Source organism: Rhinatrema bivittatum, chromosome 5 (assembly GCF_901001135.1).
Source record: "Rhinatrema bivittatum chromosome 5, aRhiBiv1.1, whole genome shotgun sequence".
Lineage (NCBI taxonomy): Eukaryota > Metazoa > Chordata > Amphibia > Gymnophiona > Rhinatrematidae > Rhinatrema > Rhinatrema bivittatum.
In genome coordinates, this window is record NC_042619.1 from 321,883,603 (window position 1) to 321,906,167 (window position 22,565).

At 41.3% G+C, this 22,565-nt stretch overlaps 1 protein-coding gene across 1 annotated transcript in view; it reads left to right on the plus strand.

The window, feature by feature from the left end:
- ANOS1 (anosmin 1) overlaps window positions 1–22,565 on the plus strand; it is a 464,829-nt gene that overhangs the window by 278,365 nt on the left and 163,899 nt on the right. The window contains exon 5 of the mRNA XM_029604378.1: window positions 10,495–10,679. Within this exon, the coding sequence (XP_029460238.1) occupies window positions 10,495–10,679 (185 nt within the window). The remainder of the gene's footprint in view (window positions 1–10,494; window positions 10,680–22,565) is intronic.

The following is a 22,565-nucleotide window of genomic DNA, read 5'->3' on the forward strand; positions in this document are numbered from 1 at the left end:
CCTACAGGGCGTCTCTCTTCACCTTTTAGATCACTCCATTCAAGGCACACTAAAGGGTGTGACCTTAGAAATTACAATATCGCCAATTGGGAGCCCAAGAACTCCGCACATTGACAATGATATCATAATTAGTATCACACACAGAATGAACTGATCAGATATTGTATGTGATGCAGTTTGCAACCCTTCTCTAAATGGCTGCTCCCAGAGTCTCATGACAATTGCAAGGGAGTATCCAGAGCTGCCAGCTTATCTACTTCCAGGAGTGAGGTTTTACGCCAGTCCTGGATTTCAACTATCCTATCCTGATGCATTATGGAAGTCCTGCATTCATTTCAATAGATAGAATTAGAGATTACAAATAGCACACTGCCTCAGAATATAAATTAAAATCTTACTCCTGGAATTGGGTAACTTGGCAGCTCTTTAGTATCTTTAAAAAATATTCAAGCATAGCAACTTACAGTGAACACAGTTTGGGAACGCTTCAGCTTGACTATCACTAGTTGCCATGTGCACTTTGGAAACTTCAAATAATCCATAATTAGCAATTTTACTAACATAGGATTCTTTTTTTTTTGAATTCTTTATTTATCAATTTTCAAATAAACAAACACAGAATAAATGTTTGCACACAGAAATAACAATTGGATACTTTATAATCCTGTTGCGATTCGGCCCGTGGCTGGAGCCATGAGCCGCCTCTTACCTTTTCCGGGGAGGCCACAGCTGAAGCTGGGGCCTCGCCTGAGCCGCCGATGCCGGAACCCTGCGGCCCGGCCGCCATCTTGTCGGCATGGCAGGAGCCGTGCCAGACCTTCCCTTGCACCCTGGGAGCCGCCGATGCCGCCATTCACCTCTGCGGCATGGAAGCCACATCCACGATGTTTCCTGTGGCAGGTAGCCGCTCCTCTGCCTCCTAGATGCGGCTGGATGCCGCTGCTCCTCGTCAGGCCTGCCCTAAGGCCTGCTCCATCTCCTCCTGCTCTCCTCTGCACAGTGGCTACATGGCCGCCTTTCAGGGTCCTGCCCCTTTCCTCTTAGGGGCGGGCCCGTGGCTTCTTCCCTGATTTAAAGGGCCAGCACAGGTGTGGCCCTTATGGAACTCCTCCCAGGGAGTTGCCTCTTCAGCCTACAAAAGGACTCTTTGCTCAGTCTGTCTTCGCCTTGGCAAGGGATCAGTCCTCCCTAGGACTTCTCTGTCTTGTTCCTTCCTGGCTTCCTTGATGTCTTCGTATCCTGATGATGTTATCTGCAGTATCCTGATGTTCCGCTCCTGATGTTCCGGTCCTGATGACCCAGGTTCTGAGTAACCCATGCCTCTGGAAGTTCCTGTTTTTATTGTTGAGGCTCTGACCCTCAAGTTCTCCTGTTCCGACCTCAGAGGATCCTAGGGATTGCTCATTCTTCGTGTTTTGTCCTGAGCATGCCCGCTCCCCTCATGGTCTGGGACCAGCCTACGGGCTGTGTAGGGCACCTGAGGGACTGTGCACGCCCATTTCGTCTGTTCCAAGACCTCATCTCGTCTGTTCCATGTTCCAAGACCTCGTCTCGTCTGTCCCAGGTTCCAAGGTCTTGCCTCGTCTTTTCCAAGGCCTTCAGCTAACCTGACTTCTGTCCAGCTTGCCGCCTCTGCTGCTCCCTGCGGCAGGTCCAAAAGGGCTGGGAACGGTCGGAGTTCAGAGACCACCATAGCATTGGTGGTCTTTCCGGGGCATGCAGGTCCGGTGGAGGCTCCGGCCCTCCAGATTCCTCATGTCCACCCAGAGGGATAGTCTTACCGCAGGGGCACACATCTCATCCCACGCTTGTTGCGCTCCTGTCCACCGAGCGCAACAAATCCTTATTCAAGGAAGAAAGAACATTGAGCTAGGAAAAAGAAAGACATTATAATTTAAGATTATACAATCTGATTCATTATACAGAAATAAAAGGGGGGGGGGAATGCAATCAAAGGGAGATAAAAAGCAAGAAAAATAAAATAAGAAAAAGCAGTAACATAGCATACCAAAACCAGCATAATATTTATTTATTACACCTTCACTTAGACTGCAGGGGAAGAGGTAATTGGCCTATGGGCTTCAATAAAGGGCCGTAATTGCTCAGGTGAAATAAAGATAAAATATTCGCTGCCCCTCTTAATAATGCATTTATAGGGGTAGCGTAAAGTAAAGGAATAACCTAAAGAGGTAATCTCCTGTCTAAGGGAAAGGAACTCTCTTCTCCGTAATTGTGTTACCTGAGCTAAATCAGGATAGATTCTCACAGGTTGGCCATAAAAAGCTATGGGGAATTTCCTAAAGAAAATACGCATGACATTATTTACCATAAATCTATAGTGGAAATAAAAGAAACTAATAGAAGTTCTGGAGAGAAATACTTTAAGTAAGAGTCCTCAAGAAAGCTGGGTAAATTTCCATAACATAGGATTCTTAAAATGTGAACGTGTGTAGTGGTGGGAAGAGGATACATTACATTCATGCATGAAGTGGGAGATAATCAACACAGAAGAGTAAATGACAGCTATCCATATAATCTTTCCAATTAAAAACAACTCAGTAGTAGCATGCATCATCTCACTGACAGTTCATTGATCAGAAATTATATTTATTCTGCCACCCCTTGCTGCACTAATCTTGCATTTTATTTACAAGAACTCCCAGGGACAGTTAGAATCCTAAGCATTGGAAATCCAGTTCTGCGAAACTCATATCATCTGGCAAAATAATCAGATGTATGGTGGCTTCTGGTCTGAAGCAGCCAGATTCTTTTTTTTTCTGAATGAATCCTTGGATTTTCCCCTTAGGACCTTATGGAATGAAAACCCCATGGGCCAGATTTAAAAAAAAAAAAGCATTTACACGCTTACAACTGGGATTTATTTGTGTAAATGCACTTTGCGCGAGTAAGTGGGTTTTTGAAAATTGCTACGATAGCATGTTACATTTACTTAGGTAACGCCTTCGAAAATTACCTCCTAAGTGAAGATGTTCTGACAGGTAGTCCTGCAAAAATATATTTATGACTATATATATTTAACTAGGAATTACTGATAGGTGAGTTAAAATATCAAATAAATAAATACATATTTGCTCCTGATAAATCATAGAACAGCCCTTGCAATTAAGTACTAGGAAGCAATCACATCCTGAAGCTAAGTAGAAAATACCAAAAGGCATAGATTTCACACTAGTGCACAGATGTAGTACATATATTTCTGATTCCTGTTATTTTTATTTTTATGTTTATTTCTGTGGCAAGGCTTGGAAAGTTCTGTGGCAACTTTCAAAACTGTCTTGCTGGCTTTCCAGAAATCAAGATATCACATTTTTGTCCTACAAAAAAAGGTTTGTTTTATTCACATTTTCCTGGATTGCCCTACAGTGTCAGCTGTTAGGCAACTGGGAGAAGGCTGGACTCAACAGACCTCTTTCAATCCAACGATTATTGTGTATGTGTGTGTATTCTATTCACACACAAACACATACACATACACACATATATTTTTATGAGTGACAGTGATAAAGAGAGACAGGGGTTACCTATGGCAAATCTGGACTACCAAATGAGGTTTGTAATGAAAAATATTGATTAAAGAGAAGGGGATAATGATTATAATGTCCACAGCTAAATACTGAGATGTTTTATGTCATTTCTGAAGGGAAATTAGTGTTAGAGGGGACTCTAATTGTTTATCCATACCTACTTTTTTGAAGTCAAGTAAATACGAATCCGTCTGTGTTGATCTTTTATTTCTAGCTGTAGGTAGGAATTATACTGATAAAGGTAATGCATGAATACTGAGAAACATCTGGAGGCCAATATTTAGCACTGCTTAGCAGGATAAGTATGGACGGCAGCTGAATATCTGGTCCCATTCAGCAGTTGCCACTTAGCCAGATAAGTGCTTATTTAGCTAATTAGTTACCTGGAGAAGTTGTGGGCGAGATTTGGGCATTCAAGGGAGGAGCCTACTTATCCAGCTAACTTAGGGGATCATTTATCAAAGTGCTATATGGCATTTTCGCAAGCGTTAAGGCATGTTTGCATGCGAAAAGCACATTTAACGCATGTGAAAACACCATAACGCATGGCATGATGCAAATTAAGAAAAGGGGAGGAGTTTGGGGCAGGATTTCTGGCCAAGTGGGCTGGCTTCGCAATTTGTGAAGCCATATCGCACAGTTTTAACTACACCTTTTTCATTTGTGTTAAGCTGTGCGATATGGCTTTTTCGCAAATAGCATTTTCAGTATTTTAAGCTGCTAGGGGGGAGAGAGAGAGAGATAGAAAGAGAGAGCCTAGCTTGATGGACTTGACTCGATTACATCAAGTAGGTTGAGAGAACATTGCACAAATCTCATCTTTGTATGAGTTTCCTCACTCCAAAGGTCATCAAATCTTCACAAGAGTGCACTGTTCTGTTCATACGTTGCACTCTTGTACCCTAACCCCTACATTAATACCTAAAACTCACCTCCAGTAGCTAGGTGGGCCTATTATAGAGGTATAAATACCTACCTAGTATGAGGGCCTTATAGTTGGTGCTCTCTCTCTCTCTCTCCTCAAAAGTAGATCAAGTGTCAAAGTGTTTTAAAAATAGGTGGTGTGGTCATGATAAAAGTATGGGGTTTTTTTTATTCCAAGAAGTGCTCAGAATAAAAGGAAAGATAAGAATAAGACCTAATTTGTAAATAGTAGTTTTAATAAATAGGCAAAGATGTTTTCAAGATTCTAGCTAATATGTCCTTCTGCTTTAAAGCTTGTTTTACTCTTCCTTTGAATCCCTTCTAGTTCTGTGTAATTATTATTGACATATTGGTAAAGAAACATTATTACAAAACTAATAATAAAGATAGTGCTCTACTCGGGCTGCGGAGAAAATATTGTCTGATGTTAATTGTTAGTTATGTGATGTTAACTTTTAATTTTATAGATATTGATATTCTATAAAGTTCTGGAAGATATAATATTGTACACTGCTTAGAACCAGTATAAGATGATTGAAATAAAAATGTAGGTAAATAATAAATAATGAAGCTTTAAATAGTATTAAAGAACCTTTGAACTCTGGGTAGTTAAAATGATTAAAGATAGCACTAGCACATTTGAAAAGCATGTTATAGGCTTTTGAAGTTGAAATTAATATTTGCATTACATTCTTTATCACCAGAGAAGACTAAAATAACTGCATTTCATTAAAGAAGTCAGTTTTAGAGTTGTGAACGGCTATTCCATTCAGAACATCCATAAAAACTGACATCACTTTGATGCCCCCATCCATCTTTATGAGATGGGTGGAATCAGTCAGCACAGTCTGCTTTACAGTTTAAATTTAATTGGTTGGTCTTTTTTTTTAACATGATGGATTAAAGGAAATACTTAGATTTTAATGACCCTGTTGAAATTTAACATCTGTCAGATTATATTGGCCTAGGGAATGTCTACTGATACGTAAGGCCTAATTCTTTAAGGCTTTTCTTCCATTCTTCTGTGGGGGGGGGAAAAAAACTTAGGTGAATCAGGCCTTCAAGTCACCAATTCCTTCATGTAAACTTAAGCAAACTCTCCCAAGCAAAATATATTGGAATATCTTTTCACAGATCATAGAAAAAGCTGCTTTATTGAAATCCTTTTGGGAGCTTTTGTCAGCAGCTAAGAATATCTTTGGGAATAACAGGCAAAGAATAAAAGGAATAGATGATATATAGTTCCTTTTAGCTTTCGATGGATGCATGATATGCTCTATTTCTGCCTAAGAATGTTGTAGAGCTACGAAGTTGTATACAATATAAGGTGAATTTTAAAAGCCCAATGCATGCATTAATTAGGGGATGCATGAATATGTCAGGCTCGCGTGTACCGAGTGGATTTTAAAAACTGCTGAAGTAGATATGCACATCTCCCAAAGTTTTCAAAATGGGGCGGGGTGGGTGTGGTCTGGGCAGGGCATGGGTGGGGCATGGGGATTTCAAGGCATGAACCTGAGATGTGCATGTAAATACTTACATGATCTGGCATGTGCCCAGGCCCCCTGCTTTGTAACTTTACTTCTGCTATGGAGGATGTGTAAATTAAAAAATAAAGAAAACTAGGCAGATCTGTGGGGTTTTAAGGGTCGGGACTAACTGGGGGGAGTGAAGGCTATTAAACTAGAGGGGTTTGGAGGACCTCTCTCTTAACTGGGTGAACTAGGGACGAAGTGGTAAAATTGGGAATAGCGTCAGTGCGCACCCCTTTAAAATCCCTTGATTTATGTGGAAGAAGCGGCATTTGCATGCAGATGTGCGCACCAAATTTGGCTCACATGTCTACACAGCCCATATTCCTGGGTGTGGGCCATGTGACAGGGGCCAACCAATGGCACGGTAGCCCCTGTCACGTGGTAGGGGCTAAAGGCCACCGGCACCATTTTGGTTAGTGGCAGCCGAGGCCCCGGGAGCGGCAGATTGCTCCTGGGCCCCCACCTGGACCACCAGGTATTTTGTAAGTTTTCTTTTGGGGGGAGAGGAGGAGTCGGGGCTGCGGCTGGAGGCGGCGCAAGGTTGAAAGTGCCTAGGGTACCCAATCCCCTTGCACCGGCCCTGGTTACTGACTTTCTGTTTCAAAACTCTTTTGAAAATATGACTTATAGCCTTCAAACTTTCTAACAACCCCTCCCTTTTCCACACATTCTTGATTTGTGAGCCCAATGTCTACCCTGCTAGATTCAAGAAAGGAAGAGCTGACCTGAGCAGGAAGGTAGACAGAGGAGATGCTTCAGGATTGATATTCTACCACTTAATCAAAATTCAGAAAAAAGTTTCCAAACTGCTCAGACTCCCATGGTTGCCAAAATTTGGAAGCTGTGTATCTAGACGGCCAAGGGTGACCATCAAATAATGAATAATGCCCTTTTTCCTTGAGCTTCATGAGGGAGCTTCAGGACTGCCAATACTACCCAGCTCCCAGATATAGTATAGTTACTACTCCAATACTTCCCCAGTTCATTTTACATTTTTTAAACTGGTTTCAGTCTAATCTAAGACTTATTGGTTTAAGAAAGCATAGTGGGGCTTGTTCTATATGTTCTGAAACCTTTTCAGCAGATAAACTCAATTCATCAGTTCTTCTGGAGAATTTAAATACCAAAAGAAAACTTTGAAGCATTCAGATTCTCTATTTCTGGTAGGGATAAGTGACCTTCTGAGCACTAGGAGGCATTAATACCATAAGCATAAATAGAGAATAAATGAATTTTGTCAGAATTTAACTACTAGAAAATAATCTTACACACCGAAGAGTCTTTCTAAATCATTAATTAGTTGATAAGAGTGATGGAGATTAATATTAAGTGATTTGATAAGAGAATCAAATTGTAAAATGGCTTTTTTTAATGTATACATTTTGAACCAAAAGACACACAAAGTTACTTACATCATGATGAATTATAACTGCCATCACTTTCATCCTTGATAGGACATCACTTCAGTCAAATATACCCAGTGTTGAATTGCTAGATAAGAATTTAATTACTAACACTCGGGCCGATACAGTAAAAACGCGGGAGAGCGGGCATTTGCCCGCTCTCCTGTGCGTGCGATTCAGTATCTTAATTTATTTAAATTAGGCCCGGTGGTAAAAAGAGGCACTAGGGACACTAGCGCGTCCCTAGCGCCTCTTTTTTGACGGAAGCGGCGGCTGTCAGCGGGTTTGACAGCCGACACTCAATTTTGCCGGCATCGGTTCTCGAGCCTGTTGACAGCCAAGGGCTCAGAAACCGGACGCTGGCAAAATTGAGCGTCCGGTTTTCGACCCGACAGCCGCGGGCCCATTTAAAAATTTTTTTTTAATTTTTTACTTTTTTAAACATTCGGGACCTCTGACTTAATATCGCCATGATATTAAGTGGGAGGGTGCACAGAAAAGCAGTTTTTATTGCTTTTCTGTGCACTTTCCCAGTGCCCGGAGAAATTAGCGCCTACCTTTGGGTAGGTGCTAATTTCTGAAAGCAAAATGTGCGGCTTGTCTGCACATTTTGCTTACTGAATCGCGTGGGAATACCTAATAGGGCCATCAACATGCATTTGCATGTTGCGGACGCTGTTAGGTTCGGGGGGGTTGGACGCACATTTTGAATGCGCTATTACCCCTTACTGAATAAGGGGTAAAGCTAGCGCATCCAAAAAAGTGGAACCTGCACCCTTCCCAATACACTGCAACATTGCAGGGTACCCCACCCCCTCAAATGGGAGGAACACAATACTCTGTTGTTAAAGATGCAAAAAACATCAGGTGAGACCTCAACAATCCCCCATTTCCCAGGTCATCCTATAGGCCTCCATCTTTCAGCGACCAGTGGACCTAATCTTCTAGAATGAGCATCAGGAACTTGCCTGCTCAAATGTCTGCATTTTAGAGTCCCTCCTTAATTAGGATGTACCATAATCCAGCAATTTGCATGTTAAGAAAAATTCCATCTGAACGTGCTATTACCCCTTACTGAATAAGGGGTAAAGCTAGCACGTCCAAAACGCGTGTCCAAATGCCGTCTAACAGTGCGCTCCATCGGAGCACGCTGTACTGTATCAGCCCGACTATGAATACAAAGTCCTTCACAGTCTGGTTCCCATTTAACTTTCCTGAAAACAGGTTTTGAATGCATTCTAGCCCTGTAGACCTGGGTTTGATTCCCAGGTCAGGTCTTTTTAACTTCCTGGGCAGGAATGGACTGGGGATGCTGAGAAAGCAGCACTCACAGCCATAGGCGTGGGGTTGAGAGAGGGGAGGAGCCCAAGACATTGTGCAACAGTGACATCTAGTGGCCAGATTAAGTGCCCATGACTGCAGCGTTCTAGAAGGAGCCCCTGCTCAGTAGTGACCCCTAGCCAAAGACTGGACTAAAGTAAGTTGGGAGGAGATATAAAATAGGGGGAAAATTCCCAGGTAGTTGCGAATGAAGGCTCATCATGTCAGATCCAAACCCTGGCTCTGATTTAGCTGGCAGGCCAAAGGAGTAAGAGGAAACTACAGTCCCCTCCCCCTAAAAAAAACAAAAACAAAACCCAAACAAAACAAAAAAGAAAAAAGAAATACATTTTATCTGAGCATCAAACTGATTTGTGCATACATATTTGGAACTCATATGGAATGCATTTTGAACTCATTTGCAGGAAGGTTAAATGAGAACTGTACTGTGCATTAAAGAATGGAAAAGCTTTCATGTATAAGTATGGCATTACTATTGCCTTTGGACACGTTTGCGGCACTAGTCGGCATTCCTCTGCCTGATCCTAAAATATTAACTCTCCAGTGCACATTACAGCTATGTATCAGATAAAACAGTAAAAATACCCCAACCATATTTATGGTAAACGTTTTCCTGCACCTTGGTGTCACACATATAAAAGAAATACACTTTGAATTTTTTAGTCAAGCAGTATGGATTTCAGAAGACTAATTTGTTGAAGAATGATGAAAATAGCTGGGCACTTGCATAATAAAGAACACATTGAGAAATGATTGGGCCCATATATCCGATGAGAAATTGCTGCTGCTGGTTGTACAAAACCAGGCTGAAGTGCCCTTGCATCATGTTCTGGCTCTCTCTGCTCTGCAGATCCAGCTGTTCACAATTACATACCCCAGAGAGGTTGAGTTACTTTCAATCAAGTGAGTCCCAGAGACCAATAATGCAGTTCAGATGGAATTTTTCTTAACATGCAAATTGCTGGATTATGGTACATCCTAATTAAGGAGGGTCTCTAAAATGCAGACATTTGAGCTGGCAAGTTCCTGATGCTCATTTTAGAAGATTAGGTCCACTGGGCGCTGAAAGATGGAGGCCTATAGGATGACCTGGGAAATGGGGGATTGTTGAGGTCTCACCTGATGTTTTTGCATCTTTAACAACAGGGTATTGTGTTCCTCCCATTTGGGGGGGGGGGTTAAAAAGAGAAAGATAATAGTAGATATTGTGCTGAAAATCATTTAATTTCCCTAAAAAAAAAAAAAAGTGAAAAAAAAAATCTTAAAGCTTAGGCTGCATGGCAGTAATTTTGTGTGTGAATAGTACAGCGGATGTCATGTCCAATATGGATAAGGTAAGAGGACTATAAAAAGTGTTTGAATTCTCAGAATGTAATATGAATTTTCTTTACAGTTCTGATTCTTTTAGTTGCTTAGCCAGAAATGTGGAGGTATTTAAAGCCCCCTCAGTTTGAAACCCTAAAATGCAATTTGTACTTCTGTAGTATTGCTCTTAAAAGAAACATCTGCTAAATTACCTAATTACTAATTGATCAGGAAGATCCTATCGGACCTCAGTTATATTTCCCCTGTTTTGTACGTATGAGCTCTTAACATCTTGTTTTAGAAATCATAATTGCCAGCGGAAATGTTTAACAAATTGACATCAGACCTTTAATTTCATACTATCCAGCTGCTCATTTTCCTCTTAGCCTCTTGCCTCACATATGTATAGATGCATATTGTGTAATCTGTGTGATGTTCTAGGTGTCCCACTGAAACCCAGGAAAGAACTGAGCTTCGGTGAGCTGCAATCTGGACAGCTGGAGATCAAGTGGTCTTCCAAATTCAACATTTCAGTTGAGCCTGTGATTTATGTAGTCCAGAAGAGATGGAATTTCGGAATCCATCCCAGTGAAGATGACGCCACAAACTGGCAAACTGTGGCACAGGTCAGTTTTCACATGTAGGACCGTCTTCCTCTATTTGGAGGTTTTCATGTTCACCTTGATAGCAGGTTGTAATATATATTTTTTGTTCAACCAACATGAGCAAAAACAGCACAATACCTCGATGATGATTTTGGCATTTATAATACACCTTAGCAAGGCACATTCCAGCAAATTATGTACAGAAGTAATTTTTCCTTACCCCAAAGAGCTTACAATCAAATTAGGTATCTGGAGGTGAGGTGATTTTCCCAAAGCCTTGTGGCAAAAGCAGGGTTTGAACTCGGGTTTAGTGGTTTACAGTCTATTCTAAGCAATGAGTCTTCAGGGCCTCATAGTATTTTTTTTTATAATGGTATATCTGTAAGGCCCAGAAAGTTCTTATAAAATAATAAACATCAGTCTCCAACGTTTGCTGTTTGAACTGGGACAGGTACAAAAACAGATATTTAAATCCATATGTAATCTTGATTGAACAATTCCTTGCATGTTAATTTTAATTGAAATATATTCACTATGAATATAAAAACCAAGCGCTGTTGATTAGAGGTCAAAATGGATAAAAAGGCAGTTGGTTTAATGTCAGTGTAGAACAGTTTGAATAGTTGGATTAATGCATTGAAGACCATAAAAAACCACTCCAAAATGTTTGGTTCTTTTTTGGCCTTCATGGGTAGAAAAACAATCTGAGGCCAAAGGGCCTAAGAGGTTTTGTTTTCAGTTTGTGCATAGGAGGAACATTGAAGCTAGTCTTTGATATGCAATGTGCTGCCACTGGTTTGCTCACCAGAACTTTGTTGAAGACATTTTATTTTAAACAATTTAGCTAAAAGAACATTGTATCTCCTGGTTGGAAATTATTTTCTTAATGTTAGATGTGTAATATCTTCTAGCAACAAAGGTGCACCTTAAAGAATATTGACTTACTCAAATGATTCTAGCATGGTACGTTTGTCACTGGATGAGAGAGTCCTGGGCTCATGGCTGCTTCAACTGTTATCTTCACGGCAAAACTGAGTGTAACCATTTTTTTAAATAGGACTCCTTAGGTCTAGTTTGAACACTTGCTTATGTACTCCTCCAGCCCATTTTCCTTCTAGGTTGGTTTCTGTTCTCAGTTCCAGACACTTTAATCTGTGTTGTATGCATAGCAGGGCCTAATTGCAAGGGAAACAACTGAAACAAGAAAAGCCTGAAACAGAGCTACCGTTTTATTTTTGTATTTAGACCTGGCATAAACTTCTGTTTCTATGGGCGTCTAGTTTAATGGGATCCAGGGATCTGGCCTTTTCTTGTGACTATGGAACAATGAACTTTCATTTGCAACCTCACAGGATTTTGCTCCCAACTCTCAATGCCTTTCCCTACCATCTAGCTGAACCATGGCTGCAAAAATTCTCACCCAGGTGCCACAGACCATGCCTCCCCCTATCCCAGAACCTATTGGGCATGCGCCTTGACTCCTGCTGTTAGTTATTGCTGTTGACAGATCAGTGAAATTCCCTCCATATCATCACAGCCCCAGCCAGTTTGAGGAGCAGAAGCTGAGATCAAGAATTCAAGTCAGATCTCCCGCATGGCAGGTCACAGCACATATTTTATGCAGTAGTTGTAGTTTATCAATCTCTGGGCTGTCTGCTCCCTATAGCTGGATAGACTATTGGAGAGATCTTAACAGCTTTTTTCAGATTTCAAATGTATGTTAATTAGAGATATTGCAGTGAAATTTTGAACAGATTTGGTAAAGCTTCATTTCAATAGTGTTAACCAAAAGTCCTATACGGTATGCCGTAGTACTTTGTTGTAAGTTTTAGTGACCTATGCATATATTTTAAGTGATCATTTATATTGTTCATTGTTTTCTTGGGCCACAGTGTAAACACAGATCATGACAACAGATAACCTCAAAGACCCATCTAATCTGCCATTATTTTCCATAATACATCATATCACTAGAGAATTGTAGTCTTGATAAAGGCTGACCATGTTGTCCTAGGACTTTAGGTGAATTGATCCTATAGTAATAACTAGAAGTCCTAGCAGAATAGCAAGTCTCACATGGTCAGGTCTGTCTGGCAAGCTACGCACTCCTTGTGTTGGCTAGATTGATGTGGCAAGTTGGTGGTGCCATCTGGGAAACCCATAGTGACCTAGGGGGCAGGATGTAAAGGTAGCAGCTGCACTGATGTCAGTGGTTGTTTGAATAATTGTGGGACCTTGTAGTTGGAAATGGGGGGATCTTGCTTGCTCAGACAGTAGAGTGGTGGGCAATGGAGGGCGATGACAAAATCAGTTTTGGAGAAAGAGGAAATCCTGCAGGAAGATACTCTTTATGGCGGGCAGGTAGGATATATCGTTGGCAGTTTGGACAGGAATAACTAGGCTGAGTAGATTTACTAATTGGACTTTTTTCTGTCATCATCTGCTGTGTTACTTGGTTTAAAAAAAAACCTGTTTCAAAGCATTTCCTGTTTGAAAAACTTAGAAATAGGAGTTGAAAAATTTGAATCAACTCATATCAGTCCTGTGCCTAGTTTGAGAATGTTTATATAGAAACATAGAATATGATGGCAGATAAGGACTTTAAGACCCATCCAGTGGGTCAAATTGCAGTGCCATAGATCAGAGATGATCTCCAACTTTCCCTTCAGTTCTTCACAAGTAAGGTGCCTTTCCTAGGCTTTGTCAAATTCCATTACTTGTCTTGCCTTGTAGGTCATTCCATGTATCCTCCGTCTTTTCAATGAAGAAATATTTAAAGATGTTCCGACGAATGTTGGTATATAAAAATCAACAAATAAATAATAAATAATGTTGTTTCTGATAGGAAACCTGTGGATTGTTGCCATGGTTCAAACCATAACATTAGGGGTATGGCTGCATTATGCCGCCAGGAAGGCTGTGGTAACCTACACAGAGCAGCCATGGTTATAACCCTACCAGCAATAATCATGTCCGAGACAGATGTAGAGGGCAGTGGTGGGATCAGGGTTGAGAGGCCAGGTAAGACATGGGAGAGATCTAGGAATGTATAGGCTCCTCTGTTCAAAGTGGTAGAAAATTGGAAAAGACAATTCAACAGACTGGGTCAATTGCTCTTTTCTATCCCCTGTCCTCTACTATGTTACTATGTTGTTAACCATTTTTGAGCCTCATTTCATGAATTTTGTTTCCTGCCAAAAAGCTTATATATGTCCAGTAGTCTTTTTAAGAAAGGTTTTTGGAATTTTCCCAGTTTGAGGTAGAACAAACAGAAAAAAAAACTACATCAGAGCATTATTTTTAAATATGAGAAGTGCCCGACAAGGTGAAAAAGTTATTTCAATCCGAAAATGTATGACAAATTTTTTGTCTGCCACTTTATAATTTCATAAGTTGTCATGTAAAGTTATTGGTTTGTTTTTTTTTAAATCTTTTACATATGAGTTCAGCCAAACCTCTAGTATTATTCTCTCATTACTCCTTGAAAATAATATCAGGCAGTTTTTGAAAGCTGCACATTTCCCATCTGAAAGCATCCTCCTAGGAGAGTCTTTTATACCCCATGATCACTGACTGGTCTGCAAGCTCATTTATATGAATAATGATTGACTGAAAAAAATGCAGCTGAATTCTAAATAAAGCGAAACTTGAAAAATGCCTTTTCCAATTTCCATACAATTTCCATATCAATGCTTAGTTTCAGAAAATTTCTATACGTTCAGATCACATTTCTCTATACAAGGAGCACCCACTGGCCTTCTTACATAAAGCTGAAGATTTTGGGAACTATTATTGTTTTACATTTATTTTAGGAAAGCAATTTTTTGTATAAGATGAATTTTCAAAGCTATTTGTGCACACAAAATATAGGTTTATGCATGTAAATGACTTGTTATAAAATTGCCCTGGGTTTGTGTACAGAAAAGTAATTACGCAACTCAATTTTGTGCATTAAACGTGCACAGAAATGAAGTGTTCTTGGGTGGAGTTTGGATTTATACATCTAAAGGTGAATTTTGAAAGCCCAGCGCTTGCCAAAACTGGGACATATACGCAAGAGTCGGGCTGGCACGTACGGGGTGGATTTTAAAAGCTGACTGGATACTTGCATACTTGCTGCTACGTGCACAAATGAAAAGTTCAAAAAAAGGGGCGGGGCTTGGGCATGCTCTGGGCGGGGCATGGGCACTCCTGGATTTTAACTTGAAATTAGCATGTAAATACTTACTTGCACAGGTGCACGTCGGGGTCCTCTGCCATGTAACTTTACTTCCGCTATGCAAGTTATAAAAGATAAATGGACAAATCAGCAGGGCAACAGGGGAGAAGGAAGGCTATTAAACTAGGGAGCTTTGCAAGTCCTATTCCTTACCTGGGAAAACTGGCACGTGTCTCTAAAAATACCCGCACTTGCGCGGTAGAGCAGCATTTGCAAGCATAAGTGCACATCCAATTAAAATTGCGTGCACATGTGCACACGATTAGTTTGATAAAATGTGCACATATACACCCATATGTGTGCGGGTCGATGAATAGGTTTAAAAGTTACCATCCCTATTTTGATTTTAAGAAGTACACGTAAATTAATACATACAAGTTACGCCATACAAAGACCAGGTGTAACTTTGTGCTAGTTTTCAGTTAACTTTAAAGGTGAACTTATTTACATAAGCTCTCTTTCAGGCTGATACAGTATAGTGCGCTCCGCCGGAGCGTTTGGCCGCGCGTTTTCGACATGCTATTTTTACCCCTCAGCTTAGGAGTGGAGGAGTATCCGTGGTTAGGGCAGTGGGCTCAGAACCCAGGAAATCAGGATTCAAACCACTTCCTCTACTGATGCACCTTGTAACCTTGAAAGAGTCACTGCTCTCCATTGCTTTAGGTACAAAAATGTCAGCCCTCTGAGGCAGATACCTATGGACTGTACCCACATTTGTAAGTCATCCTGAACTCTCAAAACAAAATACAGTAAGGGGTAAAAATAGCACGGGAATAACTAATAGGGCGCTATGAGTTTCGGGGGGGGGGGGGGGGTTGGCCGTGCGTTTTCGACATACTATTTTTATTTTTACCCCTTATACAGCACGTCGAAAACGCACGGCCAACCCCCCAGAAACTCATAGCGCCCGCAACATGCAAATGCATGTTGATGGCCCTATTAGTTATTCCCACGCGATACAGAAAGTAAAATGTGCAGCCAAGCCACACATTTTACTTTCATAAATTAACGCCTGCCCAAAGGCTGGCGTTAATTTCTGCCGGCACCGGGAAAGTGTACAGAAAAGCAAAAAAACCCTGCTTTTCTGTACACCCTCCGACTTAATATCATGGCAATATTAAGTCGGAAGCCCCAAAATTAAAAAAAAAAAAAAAAATTAAAAAAAATTAAAAAATTAAATTGGCCAGCGGCCCGCGGGTCAGAAGACGGATGCTCAGTTATGTCGGTGTCCATTTTCCGAACCCGTGGCTGTCAGCGGGTTTGAGAACAGATGCCGGTAAAATTGAGCGTCAGCTGTCAAACCCGCTGACAGCCGCCGCTCCTGTCAAAAAGGAGGCGCTAGGGACGCCTCATTTGCATACTCGATCGCGTGTCCAGGAGAGTGGCCTGGGTGCGCTTTTGGAGAGCAGGTGATCGCCTCGGAGCGCTGGCTGTCCCGCAAATTTAACTTTATCGGACCGATTGAAAACTGGTGTACCTTTTGCACATAAGATACTCAGAAATGACCCTCCCTCATTCTAAAATATCCTCTGAATTTTTCTAAGTAAAAACTTCAGCTTAGGAGTGGAGGAGTATCCGTGCTTAGGGCAGTGGGCTCAGAACCCAGGAAATCAGGATTCAAACTTCACTTCCTCTGCTGATGCACCTTGTAACCTTGAAAGAGTCACTTTGTTCTCCATTACTTTGGGTACAAAAATGTCAGCCCTCTGAGGCAGATACCTATGGACTGTACCCACATTTGTAAGTCATCCTGAACTCTCAAAACAAAATTCTATCCAGATTTGGAATTTATATTTTTCCATAGATCTATTTATCCAAACTTATGTTTATCTCTTTGTAAAAATGCATCAGATTTCAACAGTAGGTTAAAGATAATTAGTATGCTAACACTCCTAGTAATATTGTACTAGCTTTATTTTCTTACCTCTGTTTCCTTCTGCTACTTTGGGCTTCTATTTATTTATTTATTTTAGCATTTATAGTCCCCCATCTTACTAGGCTCTGTTCATGGCTTCTCAGTTGGAACCAGGATTGCACTCTTGTGACATGAGCCTTCGTTTTCAATGACTCATGGATTTTTCTCCTTTATAATGTATAATGATAGTCCCCTGCTTCCCCTGCTACCCCAGGGGATATAGGCATTGCTTCTTGCAGCAGTCCCAGCCCTCAATGACCTGGGAGGTGGAGGATCTAATCTGGGAGCTGAAGCTAGGTCCCTCACCTTGGCAGTATGGAGCACTTGGTAGAAAGGGGGGGGGGGGTGTTCTAGTTTGGGAGAACTCAGAGGTTGAACAGCAGGAGGGGCAATGAATTGTCTATTTTCCCACCTCCCAATGTTGAACAGTTGGCCAGATTGTGGCTGAGAAGAGCAGTTCAGTGAGGAGAGAGAGATGCAACAGCAGTGGACAATAGGGATGTGAATCGTGTCCTCGATCGTCTTAACGATCGATTTCGGCTGGGAGGGGGAGGGAATCGTATTGTTGCCGTTTGGGGGGGTAAAATATCGTGAAAAATCGTGAAAAATCTAAAAATCTAAAAATCGCAAAACCGGCACATTAAAACCCCCTAAAACCCACCCCCGACCCTTTAAATTAAATCCCCCACCCTCCCGAACCCCCCCCAAATGACTTAAATAACCTGCGGGTCCAGCGGCGGTCCGGAACGGCAGCGGTCCGGAACGGGCTCCTGCTCCTGAATCTTGTTGTCTTCAGCCGGCGCCATTTTCCAAAATGGCGCCGAAAAATGGCGGCGGCCATAGACGAACACGATTGGACGGCAGGAGGTCCTTCCGGACCCCCGCTGGACTTTTGGCAAGTCTCGTGGGGGTCAGGAGGCCCCCCACAAGCTGGCCAAAAGTTCCTGGAGGTCCAGCGGGGGTCAGGGAGCGATTTCCCGCCGCGAATCGTTTTCGAACGGAAAATGGCGCCGGCAGGAGATCGACTGCAGGAGGTCGTTCAGCGAGGGTTCCGGCGCCTCGCTGAACAACCTCCTGCAGTCGATCTCCTGCCGGCGCCATTTTCCGTACGAAAACGATTCGCGGCGGGAAATCGCTCCCTGACCCCCGCTGGACCTCCAGGAACTTTTGGCCAGCTTGTGGGGGGCCTCCTGACCCCCACGAGACTTGCCAAAAGTCCAGCGGGGGTCCGGAAGGACCTCCTGCCGTCCAATCGTGTTCGTCTATGGCCGCCGCCATTTTTCGGCGCCATTTTGGAAAATGGCGCCGGCTGAAGACAACAAGATTCAGGAGCAGGAGCCCGTTCCGGACCGCTGCCGTTCCGGACCGCCGCTGGACCCGCAGGTTATTTAAGTCATTTGGGGGGGGTTCGGGAGGGTGGGGGATTTAATTTAAAGGGTCGGGGGTGGGTTTTAGGGGGTTTTAGTGTGCCGGCTCACGATTCTAACGATTTATAACGATAAATCGTTAGAATCTCTATTGTATTGTGTTCCATAACGGTTTAAGACGATATTAAAATTATCGGATGATAATTTTAATCGTCCTAAAACGATTCACATCCCTAGTGGACAAGCCACCGAACCCAAAAGTTGTGTTGGAAGCATAGTGCACAGCTCATTAGCATAAATATGAGTTTACTCCAAATGTCCTAATCGAATCTCCCAGAGATCTCACAAAGATTTTAAACAAAACAGGAGATAGAATAGGCTACTGATGGACACCAGATGTTAAAGAAAATGGCTCAGAAATAGAGAATCCATAAAGTACTTATTGGACATGATCCATAAGAGATGAAGAAAACCAATCTAGGGTCATACCCTCCATGCCAGATTCTGTCAACCTATTCAAAAAGATCTGATGGAAAAATCCAATAGAATCAACATGGTGGAAGAACCCTCATCCCTAGCACAAATAAGTTTATCCATGAGAGATAACAGCAAGGTTTCCATTCTTTAATGTATATAAATTATAATTGATAAGGGTCCAAAAGGGCTCCATCCATTAGATGTTTCTAAAGTTGACTTCTATACTGCTGTTTCAGCCACTTTGGACAGGACGGGAACCCTAGAAACTGTAAGCAGGCTCAATTGCTTGTTTCAATTTATTTGAAATTAATATAAACTGCACCAAATAATGGTCATTTCAAGCTACCAGGTTAATTTAAAGATTTTCTAGACTACTTTGCCACTTAAAATCCAAAGAAACAAAAATAATTTATTTAACAGTTTTTTATACCGACCTTCATAGTAAATAACCATATCGGATCGGTTTACATTTAACAGAGGGTATAACTGAAGGAACAATTCAGGTAAACAAAAGATAACAATAGATAGGAATAAGTCAAAGTTACAATCAATGGGAATCGAGAACTTGGAAGCTTAACATAAGCTGGAAAGAAGATAAAAGGCAGGTAATAATTATAAAATACACGATAGTGAGATAGGGTTAAAGCTTGAAGGTGCTTTAACCTGGAGGTGTCAGAGTCCGTAGTTCATGAAGATAAATGCCAAAGGCCGGGTGAGAGTGGAGGGCCGTTAGTGATTGTCTGGTGGATAATATCCAAAGTATGGCCCTGTTCATGGGGTGGACCCCTCACCAATTGGGAAAACCTTAGGTACTGATGTTAAAAGGCATTTACATGCATAAAATTGGGTTTTACATGCGTAAATGCACTTTACCCTTGTAAACGGGCTTTTGGAAATTGCAACATTAAATACCTGGATTATCCATAGGATATTCACATGTAAGTTCTCTTTATGCATGTAAATGGCTTTTAAAATTGCTGATAGTATGTTACATTTATGTGCGTAACTCTTTTAAAATTACCTCTTATATGCAGACATAGTTTCTATTAAAAAAAAGAGCATTTCAGGGCACAGGGTCCTCAGCATGCAAACTAAAATCATCCAATACAATCAAAAAGTCTACTGCTAATGTGGCAGACTGGGAGGAGAGGGCATGATAACCAAGCAGAAGATTAATTTTGGTATATCAGGTACAAACTTCCAAAATATTCACAGCAAACACAAGAGGTAATTTTCAAAAGGATTTACATGCATAAAAGTAGAATTAATCACAGCAATTTTCAAAAGTCCATTTAAGCATATTAAATCTTTTGAAACTTACCTTCTTTAGGGGTGACTTTTCTAAACATTACACAAGCAATAATTAGCATATACGGACATAAGTAGCCTTTACTCGTATATTCCATGTTTCATAAATGTAAAAAATGCACATGTATTTTCACTTTCACACACACCTATACACACACAAAAAAGGGTGTGGTCTGAGGGCATTCTGAGGCGGGGCCATCATTTACGCATGTAAGTTTCTCTTTTAAAAGACATACATGTAGATTTGCCAGCTTACTCACACAATTTTACACCTCCCAATTATCTTGCTTAAGTGATATTAAATATGTTTTATTGTGTGGTGCTGGTTGGGTGAGAGGTTTGGGTGTAGTTTCAGTGACCTGGAGAAGGACTAACTGGTGGACTAACTGGAAAAATTGGTAATTTCCTTGATGTGCATATGTTTTAAAAATACATCGACTTACACGTGGAAATCTTGCTATACGTAAATCTTTATTTTTGTGCTTTAATTGTGCACACATATATTTTTAAAATAAGTAAGAAAAGTAGGTGCATTCAATGCATTGATATATGTCCTTTGAATGCATTGCACGTATTTGCGAAGAAGCCTTTATATGCATGGGGTAGAGAGACACGTATTTTATAAAATATGCATATATCATGTATCATATGTGTGGGTTATAAATACTAGTGTAAATCTGCTAGCGCTTATGCCACCACACGCATTTGTTTGAAAGTTATCCTCCCTCTGTACATATTGAGGTTTGAAAACCCACTGCCACCCCTCCCTCACATTCTTTGCATCTCCCTTGATGAAAAATAGAAGAACCATGTGGAGAGTGTCCTCTTCTTTATGCCACGATTCACTAATGAACAAAACATCCCCCGTATGCGTCATTGTTAATAGACCTAACAATTATAAGAAGTATCCTTAAATCCAGCAATGGATCCTTAGTTAAGCATGAGCAATTTTCAAGAGAGATGGTCTGAAGAATTCTGTTGAAATATTGCAAATATAATATTGCCAGAAACAAATTGGATGTTCAATACTATATTAGGCACATTTCCTTATACCCCAGACAATCTCAATGGGGACTGGCTTATTCACCCTGGAGTGCAGTGAAGTAATGATATTAAGTGCCAGGAGCTGTCGGCTGCACCAGCACTTAATAGGCAACCAGTGAACGGAAGAAAGATCCTCCCTTCCTCTCACTGGCATTTAGACACACTTTTGGAGGCTTAGGGATTCGGGGGGGGGGGGGGTAGTATTTGGCACACAACATTTTTTAAGAAAGGGGATGGGGGATTGGCCCCCCTCGACCCGCTACATTATCTTGGAAGTGGGATAGTGGTGAGGGGAATCGGTACCTCTCAAATGTTACATTGGTCGATAATTTTGCTGTTCACCAGACATTTGACTATCTTGACTTTATAGCTTTGTAACTTTGTCCAAGTATATTCAGTGGCAGTTTTACCTGGATAAGAGCCTCTGAATATTTAGATAAATTTTGATAAAGTTAATCAGACCTGGCTCACTGAATATTGACTTCATTGTGTCAATAATCAGTGGAAAAAAAAAATCCATATTGAAATAAGAACATAAGAACATAAGAAAATGCCATACTGGGTCAGACCAAGGGTCCATCAAGCCCAGCATCCTGTTTCCAACAGTGGCCAATCCAGGCCATAAGAACCTGGCAAGTACCCAAAAACTAAGTCTATTCCATGTTACCATTGCTAATGGCAGTGACTATTCTCTAAGTGAACTTAATAGCAGGTAATGGACTTCTCCTCCAAGAACTTATCCAATCCTTTTTTAAACACAGCTATACTAACTGCACTAACCACATCCTCTGGCAACAAATTCCAGAGTTTAATTGTGCGTTGAGTAAAAAAAAACTTTCTCCGATTAGTTTTAAATGTGCCCCATACTAACTTCATGGAGTGCCCCCTAGTCTATTATCCGAAAGAGTAAATAACCGATTCACATCTACCCGTTCTAGACCTCTCATAATTTTAAACATCTCAATCATATCCCCCCTCAGCCGTCTCTTCTCCAAGCTGAAAAGTCCTAACCTCTTTAGTCTTTCCTCATAGGGGAGCTGTTCCATTCCCCTTATCATTTTGGTAGCCCTTCTCTGTACCTTCTCCATCACAATTATATCTTTTTTGAGATGCGGCAACCAGAAATATTGCAAATATAATTAGAATCATCTAATAAGTATAACCCTTTTTTTGGATTTTATGGAAATCTTTTGGGGCTATCTCCTCTTGCCACTTCCCCAGTGTTGATAAGTCCCAAGGAATGGATTCTTTCTATGAGGGAAAGGCTTAATCTTTTAGGCCCAGGCGGTGAACGGGAATTCTCTCTGAGGTGAGTTACTGTCCCCTTTGGTAATGCTAGAAATAGGCAGGACATGATGTCAGAGTTCAAAAGAAACTTTACTTCGATTTACAGAAATTAAATAAATGTCCAATCATTGGGTTACTTGTCTTACTTCATACCTGGTCTATAGGGAGCTTTCTCTTCTTCACTCTGTGCAGGTGTCCTTAGCACGACTCTCTGGGAGCAGCTCATTCCCTTTTCTTGTCTGAGGGGAAGGGTCCCAGCTGGGAAGGGAAATCCTATTGAGGGGAGTCCA